The following is a 9,862-nucleotide window of genomic DNA, read 5'->3' as shown; positions in this document are numbered from 1 at the left end:
TTTATTATGTAACGATGCGAATGCATCAATATTCATGCCAAATAAATAATGATTTATTTAAAAAAAGCATCTAAAAGAAAAAAAACAAGCACGATTATATAATACTTAAAAACGTTTATAATTAATTTCAATTTAATAAATTTCTATTTACCTATTAATTTTTATTTATAATTAATTTTTTTTCGGCCATATTCGTTGTATGAAATCTTTTATTTATTCAAATCAGTTCGTTGTATGAAATCTTTTATTTATTCAAATCAGCCACGCGAAAATATAAGTGCTCAACACATATGCCATCTAGCGATTTACTATTCAGTTCCCTCACGAAGAGACCAATGATTTTAGGAGTGGATACAACTTCTATTCTTATACTATGCTATAAATTATTTTTTAAATTAGTGTAATAGAAATAATAATAGTAAAATAGTGTGAAAAGATAAAAAATAATTAAAAGAATAACTTTCACATTGTTTGTTTTAGAAAGAAAACAATTTGAAAAAATGTAAAAAAAGTTGCTCATACATAATCATGCATAATTTTATATTGAGTCATCTAAAAAGTATCCGCGGTACTAGATATATGACCATCAACACACATCTAGTGACAAAAAATCGCGGATACTTTTTAGATGACCCAATATATAATTATACATAAATAATTTTTTTATATTTCTTCAAATTTGATTTTTTCTAAAACAAATAGTGCGAAAATTACCTTCTTAATTATTTTTTATATTTTCACATTACTATTATTATTTCTATCATATTGTACTTAAGAAGTAATTTTACAAAAGAAAGAAGAATATATGAACATGTATGGACATACTTCATATATAATTATACATGTTTATAAATATTTATGCATTTTATGTATGTTATACATATATATTTATACATTCATTTATATTTTAGATGTGTGTTGATGGTCATATATCTAGTGACAAAGTACCGCGGATACTTTTTAGATGACCCAATATTTATACATTTCATACATGAAAAATTTTTTACCATGTTGTGTTGTAACTTTTTGTTGTACTTAAAAAATTATAAAATTTCCTGAAATTTTTCCTTAAATATTGGAAAAGTTTAAAAATTTCAGTAGATTTCGACTAAAATCCTGTTTTCCTATCAATTTATCAAATTCATCAATTCATTGGACGCGTTCAAGTTGACAAAGCGACTAGCCTGCTTGCCGACCAAATGAATATGATTGGTTATTACTTATAGATCCAACCAATTACATTCAATCGCTCGGCAACCAGGTTAGCAGCTTTGTCTTGAACGCGCCCATTGAATCTCAGGAAATTTCCCGAGACTTGGCAACCCTGCTATGGCATCACTTTGCTCACGCAAAACATTCAGATAGCGCGTATACTTGGCATCCTTTTTATTAATAGTGTAGTATGAAATTGAAAATATAATTAATAGATTATTATTCGATAAATTATCGACCTTTTTAATTCCATGTAAGTGAGGCGCTCAACCATCGGAGGTCGATTTCGTTACAGGATCCCCAAAATCTATCGACGTTATAGGTAAAAACGAATTTTGCAAAAATGAACTCATATCTACTGTTAATAAGGCAGGTTCCTCTGCTTTTTGTGTTTCTAAATATTTCTCAAGATGGTAGCGGTATCGAATTGTAGATTCTACTTTTTGTAGAGTCGCGTCAAACGAAGACTGTGTGTGGACGAAACAAAGATGAAATATTGAGCGTCCGTTTGAGGTTAGACAAAGGGTATCGGTCATTTTCGCACTTGTGCGTTTTCAATCATAAAAGAAAAATATAAAAGATTAATTGATTTCGTGCATGCAACGTGATCACGAGCTGCCATTATGAGTAAAATGTATTCGACGGCAAACCTGTCCGATAAGGAATTGAAGGAACAGGGTAACCGTCTTTTCGATCTGCACAAATACGAAGACGCAGCCAGTTGCTACACAAAGGCGATCGTAAGTATAATGATATTTCTGATGCACGCTCAATGTCGCACAATCACGTGAACCGTGACTTTGAATTATGTCGCGCATCTTCGTGCGCCTACTCGCTCTCGCTATAGTATTGTATTGCAGCAAAATATTTTTTGTTTTGAATCACGAATCACACGCAGTGTGCCAGCGATAACGAGCAGGAGCCACGATGGTGCCCCTAGCGCCTGGCATTCAAACTAGAATTTGGCGAAAGCGAGGGTGATTTAAGGGGATCCTAAAGTGAATCTGTTTTTTCAAACAAATATTTTTCTAACTGCTTTTACAGATTAAAAAATCCTTCTCCATAATTAAAATATATACGATAATGTAGTCCAAACCAATCGACTTTACGCCAAAAATGAAAAAAAGGTAGAAAATTACAATTTTAATGTCGACTCGTAATAATATTTGCTTTATATACGAGTTTTGTACTTCATATAAAACAATATTGATTTGGACTAGAGATTACATGAACAACTAATATTGAGACTTAGAATTAGGTAGATACTTAATACGAAAGATTAGTTAGTTAATTTTTACGTATGGTAAGAGTGCGATATTGATGTAATATATAAAGATATATTGATGTGTCGCATCGGTAAAACAGCGATCTGATCGGAGTTCGGGCTTCACTTTTTAAATTCGATCATTTAAACTAAAGATGAAATAAAAAACAATTTTTTTTACTTTGAAACAAAAGCATCGAATAAAAAATCGGTTTCTTACAATAAAAAACTGTTTTTTATCAACATCATGAAAAAATATAGAATTCATTTTTCTTAATATCGTTTAAAACGCTTTATATATATATATATATACACGTTAATTTAATATTATTTAATGTCTTTTGTTTTTATAATTTTAAATAACGAGTCTTTACGTTGTTGATGATGAATTGATAATGATTGTATTCAGTAGAGAAAATAATTTTGCAACTGTTATAAAATTCTTTAATATTGATTGGTCATGATTTTAGCGCATTACTAAATCTAAATGTATAAACTAGTCATGTTAAAAGTTTTACAACAATTGCAAAGCTGTTTTCTCTGCTGATATCTTTTCGAAATTGTATAAGTATTGTATTATATCTATATATTATATCTGGAGCCAATGTCACTTTAAATTGTGTTCAGTTTAGTCGCTCAAGCACTTTAAATACTTATGAAGCTTGTTTTTTTTTTGTTGAACTTTTGGTTTATTTTTCTTTTTTTCTCCACAGAGAAAAGAGATACATACATGTGAAAGAAGTTTGTTTTTAGCTAAAAAGAACGGGCTTATTATCATTTTGTTTCTATTGTAGATGTAAAACAAAGATAGAAATGCTAAAAACGCTAAAACCAAACGCAACTTTAGTACCTGTATTATATTTTGATTGTTTACAGCTATCTGTAAACAGAAATCTTTTTGATAAATACGTAAATTCATGAATTCTATCAAATGTCAAATACTTAAGGAAAATGCATATTCAAGTAAAAAAATTTATTTTTACTGAATTTTTAATTTAAATCCAATTTTTTACAGGATAATTTTTACTTTTAGTTTGAGTACAAGGGAAAAATAGGATAAAACCAGAGATAGGAAGGTTACTTTACAAATTATTACTTTTTATAAAAAAAAAATTGAGTATAATAACTGTAAGGATACTTTATTTTTTATGTTATTATGTTATCATTCACTCCAATTTTATATTACTTTTGTACACAATTTTTATATCAAACACAGCAAGATAACTTAAAGAGCAACTTATAAAATAACTTTTCTGGATCATAGTCTAATTCCACCATGACGTTTCTAGACGAAACAATATCATACATATAAATAAAAAAAGAATGATTTTATTTCTGTAGGAGCAATCCTCTTTTTATTTATTATTAATATTTTTCTGATTACCTAGAAAAATTGTAAAAATCATGCAAAAATATTATTAAGCATCAAGAGTTAATCTGCTTTGACCAAATATGGCTTGCCTTCGCTTATTTGTATTAATATTTTTTTTTTTTTTTACTTTATTTGAGATGAAGAATCCAGGTCAGGCATTATATTACACAAATCGGGCATTGTGTCACTTGAAACTGAAACGATGGGAATCTGTGTGCAAGGATTGCAGATGGGCGTTGGATATAGATCCTTGTTTGATGAAGGGTCATTTCTTCTTGGGACTTGCTCTATTGGAATTGGAGCTTTTTGATGAAGCTGTCAAATATCTGCAAAGAGGTAAATACAGCGAGATAAATTATATTCCCTTTTTTTCAATTGTAAAGTAGATTTATAATACAGGATTATACTTATTTCAAACAACATAGCTGTAGACTTGGCGAAAGAACAGAAGCTGAACTATGGTGATGATATCACCAGTGTATTGCGCCAAGCCAAAAAACGTAGATTCCAAGTAAGAGAGGAACAAAGAATTTCCCAAGATATCGAATTGCAAACTTATCTGAATCAGCTGATCATAGATGATGCAAAGCGTAACTTGGCAACTCTGCAAGAACAAGAAACGTCAAAAGATTCTAATGTTGAAACAAATTCAGCAGAATTTGCTAGAAGAAAAGAAGAGATCGAAGAGAAGAGAGATACCTGTATATCGAGACTTAATGATCTCTTCGCCAAAATAGATGAGAGAAGGCGGGTTCGTATCTCTGTTACTTTTTTTAGAATAATTTTTTGCTTTCATATTCCACGATTTTATTAATACAATATACAATTAATATAATATTATACTTGGTTATTAAGTATAGAGCATCTCCATAAATGGATACAAACATTCTACATATATAAAAAAATAAATTACAAACAATTTTATTGAGAATAAAAATTTTATTTATTTATATAAAATTGTGATTAAATTTATAGTATTAATAAAATATTCTAATATTTTAAAAAGGTGATAATAAGAGCCAAAGGAGAATTAATAAAATATTTATAATAATAAATACGGCTCTGAATGATAAATCTAATATAAAAAAAGGAAATAAAAATTGCCAATTAAGAGCCAATGCTGTTAACGCAAAGAAATCTTTATTAATATTTAACAAACGTGCATATATGCGTTTCGATCAACGTTTTCGGTCCTTATTAAATACAAAAATACAAACTATTACTAATACATAAATATAACGAATGACAGCGAATGTCGGTTGAGAGTTAGAGCAATAACTCAACTGACACAGTCACGAAATTTTATTTTGCTTTATAATTTTCGTTTGATACAGCAGTTAAAATCTTTCCATATCGTTCTCATTTTTAGATTAATATAAGATGGCTTGTTCTACTGACAATACATCGATTGAAGACATTAATTGTATAATGACTGACGTTTATATATTGGTTTATCTAACAATTAGCCATTGTTATAATACACCCTTAATTATGAACTTTTTTCTGTTCACAACTCTGACTTCTGCAATAACTAGATGATCATTATGCAAGATATCATGCGCTGTTTACACGTAACTATAGGACATTCGCTGTCATTCGTTATATTTATATATTAATAATAGCTTGTATTTTTGTATTTGCATTGATAAAGACCGAAAACGTTGATCGAAACATATATATGCACGTTTGTTAAATATTAACAAAGATTTCTTTGCGTATCGTTTAACAGCGTTGGCTCTTAATTGGCAATTTTTGTTTCTTTTTTTTTAATAAAACATTCTAATATTTTATTAATTTTCCTTTGGCTTTTATTACTCTTTTTTGAAAAAATATAATAAATTGAAAATGCTTTATTGAAAATACTTATGGCCAAGGCTATAAAATTCTAATGCAATATCAGTACAATAATACAATTCTGTAATATTAATCCTATTACAAGGTATTGGTGATAAAAAAAAATCAGGAAAAGTTAGAGAAATAAGAAATTTATTACCTAAGATAAATTAAATCACTGTAATACTAATTCTAAACTTTATTTCTTTAAAAATTATTAAATACATTTTTTTTTAATTATTTAAGAAAGCGTTGTAAATATTTTTCAATTTTACAAAGAGCAAAAAGCATTTTTTGTAAAAAGTCATTAGTAGACATAGTTAATCCTTAATACAGATTTTTGGATTATTTGTTGTCCTGTATATACAATACAACAATTATGTATATGTTACAATATTGTCACAAATATGACAATTCATAAATATACAACTTTATAAATACTTTCTAAAGATGTCAAAATATACGTAAAAATTGCTTAATAATTTTTACACACTTGTAAAAGTGATGAGAATTAATCCAGGATACGAAAGATTATACGTAGTAAGGAGACCAAAAACTAAGGTGTATAGTAAGGATTAAAAAGAGAAACTATAATAAACAAAAATGAATAACAGAAGGGCTAAGTTTTTCGTATTTAAATTCTTAAAAACACATACGTTTCGACCTATTTATCATCCTCAGTGTATACATGTTGATAAATTAACGCAAAATTTAATAAAAATCATAAAACGGTTAAATATAATTTCTGCAAATTATAGTTACGCAAAGTAGTGGACCTTTCTTCATATCTATTTTCAGTCGCAACAATGCAATAATGCTTTCAATCTTATCATCTTTGTAGTTACATTCTTTTATTACATCGATCGCAATTTATCCGTAACGATAATAAAATTAGTTGAACATGTAGCGTCATTCTGTAACAATGCAATGCTTTCAATCTTATCATCTTCGTAGTTACAATCTTCTATTACATCGGTTGCAATTTGTCCGTAATGATAATAAAATTAGTTGAACATGTAGATCATTCCGTAAAATTGTGCAAGCACACATTCTCAATGTGAAGGTTTAGCCAGAATAATCCAGTGATTGAAACAATACATCAAATTAATTAATGTAACAGAGGCAAATGCGATTAGAGTTAAGAAAATTAAAAACAGTTCCATTAGAAATTACTGTTTTCAATTTTCTTAACTCTAATTGCATTTGCCTCTGTTACATTAATTTGACGTATTATTTCAATCACTGGATTATTCTGGCTAAACCTTCACATTGAAAATGTGTGCTTGCACAATTTTACGGAATGATCTACATGTTCAACTAATTTTATTATCATTACGGACAAATTGCAACCGATGTAATAGAAGATTGTAACAAAGATGATAAGATTGAAAGCATTGCATTGTTGCGACTGAAAATATTATAGATACGAAAAAATAGGTTCACTACTTCGCATAACTATAATTTACAGAAATTGTATTTAATCATTTTACATGTATACATTGAGGATAACCTTTTTTTTATGTATGGGAAATGCCTAACGAAATACCTCGGGGGAAAGCCTGGGGTTATGTGGGGTTTGCACCCACTAAAATCCCTCCGAGTGTCCTACTCCGATTCTGACCGGAGGTCTCCAGGAACGCGTGCAGCATACTTCCGGAGATCCCCTCTCCCCCCGAGATCCGTCGACTTCGGGTCGGCCCTATCTCGCCGAGAACTTTGCCGTTCCCAGCTGTCGGGTGACCACCCGACGAGCGGAGTAGAGAACACCCATCCACTCCGCTCCGCCTCGTTGATGTTAGAGGGCCCGAGTTGGGTCTCTCAGCAGACTGTCCCAACCCCTTCCGCCGTGTCAGCATGCATTATGCCAGGCGAAACTTCACTCCTTCAGGAGTCCGCCAGCTTTTTGTTGACCGACTGTTCCTTCTCACACTGAGGATGACCTGACAAATAGATCGAAACGTATGTGTTTTTAAGAATTTAAATATACGAAAAATTTGACTCTTAGTCCTTCTGTTATTTATTTTTGTTTATTATTGAGCCATTATAAATTTATCTTTATTTAGAAACTATAATGTCTTGATTTTTAAAAACCAAGATATTTATGAATGACGTTTCGTAAATCACTCACAGCAATTATAAAAAAAATTATACAAAATATTTACAATGTTATACAAATATTTACAATAATGTATTTTTTTTAAATTTACTGCGAGAAATGCTTCAAAATTATATACTATTAAGATAAAAAATTGCTAATTAGAACAAAATGGTAATTAGAACATAATATTTTAGTGAAAAAATATATTATTAATAAGAGCAATTAATATGCAAAACAGATTCGATGAAATGAATTAAATAATTCAAAAATCAAGAAATTCAAGATCTGACAAGAATTCAAGAAGAAATGCAGAAACAGATAAAAAGAATTAATACATATCTTAAAAGTATAAGATTGAAGTTTTTTTATGTTAAAAATGCTTTAAAAAATATGATAAAAGTTTTATTTTGTCATTTTCCATTATAATTTTTTATTGTATATTTTTCATAACTTATAACTTTTCATTTCTAATTAATAAATTATATTTCTTCTTTGTTTTTATTCAATATTCTTTTCAGGCTTTAATCAGAGAAAAATCAGGGAAAATTTTTTTCTATTTCGCTAACAAATCCTATATTAATACAAATAAATTTTGTGTAGAAAAGAGAAGTACCGGATTACTTGTGCGGCAAGATTAGTTTCGAAATCCTGCAGGAACCAGTAATTACGCCTAGTGGAATTACATACGAACGGAAGGACATCGAGGAACATCTCCAACGAGTTGGCCACTTCGATCCAGTCACGCGAGTACGTTTGACGCAAGATCAGCTAATCCCAAACTTGGCGATGAAAGAAGTAGTTGATACCTTCCTACAGGATAATGAATGGGCCTTACATTACTAATGCCGATACGTAGCTTACTGCCATAGGTTTAAGTTAAGGTGGTGGCGATTTTTAACAACAGAGGAAGATAATACATGTTTTGATTGAAGAGATTTAGAGGATACATCTAAAAGAAAAATCTCAAGAGAAAATGTAAAATAGACTGTACATGTAAAGAATTAAGTATCTTGTTACCGTAAATATTTTTACACGCCATATGAGACGTGGAAGCTATTGTTATTGAAGTAGCTATTGTAAGTAATACTAATAAATAGTTAACGATGATAAGGATCATGTAAACACGTACAGGTTATATATATATATAATTCTATAAGTGCTACATATATACAATTATTATTATTAATTACATATATAGAATTTATTAATTTATCTATCGATCAATAATCTCTGATTTACAAAGACAAAATTTTCATAATGGTTGCGTATAATAAAAACGTGAAATCGAAATTTTAAGGAGTTAAACGAAAGCTCAAGAATTGAGTGAAAGTTTCAACATAATGGCTCAAAAAAAAAATATAGAATAGTAAGCACTATATAGCATCTGTAATTCTTTGTTTTACTATAAATAAATTATTTATTTTATCACCAAAATCTCACGTTTTTACCATAATATTGCACGCTAGAGGAAAGTAATTTTAATTATTTTACGATAATTTCTCAAATATCTAGTGAAGAGAGATCTGAATCCACTCAAGGTATTTATTTTAACATTCAACTGACAACAATATATTGATGTGTATATATATATATATATATATATATGTACAGTTTTACGCAATATTATTGTATATATGTATCGCAATCGTCGCAATTATATGTAATAATAATTACTACCGTCCGCCGTCGGTGTATTGTTATTGCGCAAGCTACATCGACAATATATGATTAACAAAAGTGCAATAGGATAGATCACTCTTTTTGTAGCTCCAGTTATAGCAGCCACGACGACAATAAACTGCTGCAACATTTTCTCCTCTTAATATATTTTTTTAGATTTACTCTTTTCTGTCTATTTCTACCATAATAATTAACTTTAATTTTGATTTAATTTACTCTTTATCTTCTTTTAATTTTTACAACTGGAAGATAAAAAATAATTTAAATCAAAAAGTTAAAATTAATCTATATTGGTAAAATGGATGTTAATGAAATTAAATTTGAGATTGTCGATTGTATTTTAAAAATTAAAACATTAGAATTTAGAGATGTCGGATGAAAAATAATGGAAGATAAAAGTCAA

The 9,862-nt window shown here is 29.0% G+C and overlaps 1 protein-coding gene and 1 long non-coding RNA gene across 5 annotated transcripts; one reads left to right on the top strand and one right to left on the bottom strand.

Annotated features, from left to right (window-relative positions):
• Positions 1–1,349: 1,349 nt before the first annotated feature.
• Positions 1,350–9,213, top strand: STUB1 (STIP1 homology and U-box containing protein 1). 3 transcript variants are annotated; one of them, XM_011052662.2, is made up of 5 exons: positions 1,350–1,534; positions 1,662–1,952; positions 3,986–4,184; positions 4,274–4,599; positions 8,380–9,213. In XM_011052662.2, exons 2-5 carry the CDS (start codon positions 1,836–1,838, stop codon positions 8,620–8,622), a joined length of 885 nt encoding a protein of 294 aa, XP_011050964.1. In that variant the 5' UTR covers positions 1,350–1,534; positions 1,662–1,835; the 3' UTR covers positions 8,623–9,213. The 3 variants fall into 3 exon arrangements, with proteins under 3 accessions (XP_011050964.1, XP_087267052.1, XP_087267051.1); XM_087410926.1 differs by lacking the exon at positions 1,350–1,534 and adding an exon at positions 3,492–3,552 and having other exon boundaries at positions 1,832–1,952; XM_087410925.1 differs by lacking the exon at positions 1,350–1,534 and adding an exon at positions 3,492–3,604 and having other exon boundaries at positions 1,832–1,952.
• On the bottom strand, positions 3,590–8,373 carry LOC147908051 (uncharacterized). 2 transcript variants are annotated; one of them, XR_015546572.1, is made up of 3 exons: positions 7,228–8,373; positions 4,548–4,736; positions 3,590–4,452 (listed from the first exon to the last, which is right to left on the bottom strand). It is a non-coding gene; the product is annotated as an uncharacterized LOC147908051 (long non-coding RNA). The 2 variants fall into 2 exon arrangements; XR_015546571.1 differs by lacking the exon at positions 4,548–4,736.
• Positions 9,214–9,862: the final 649 nt, after the last annotated feature.

Source organism: Acromyrmex echinatior, chromosome 11 (genome assembly GCF_024713525.1).
Source record: "Acromyrmex echinatior isolate Ae372 chromosome 11, ASM2471352v2, whole genome shotgun sequence".
Lineage (NCBI taxonomy): Eukaryota > Metazoa > Arthropoda > Insecta > Hymenoptera > Formicidae > Acromyrmex > Acromyrmex echinatior.
Note: the sequence above shows the minus strand (reverse complement) of the source record. Positions and strands in the feature narration are given on the sequence as shown.

What these genes read in the sequence shown, in the direction of transcription:
- STUB1 (XM_011052662.2), top strand. Translation starts at nt 1,836, where the DNA reads ATGAGTAAAATGTATTCGACGGCAAACCTGTCCGATAAGGAATTGAAG. An exon ending in TGTCAAATATCTGCAAAGAG is followed by an intron (nt 4,185 to 4,273) that starts GTAAATACAGCG and finishes CAAACAACATAG; the next exon opens with CTGTAGACTTGGCGAAAGAA. An exon ending in AAATAGATGAGAGAAGGCGG is followed by an intron (nt 4,600 to 8,379) that starts GTTCGTATCTCT and finishes AATTTTGTGTAG; the next exon opens with AAAAGAGAAGTACCGGATTA.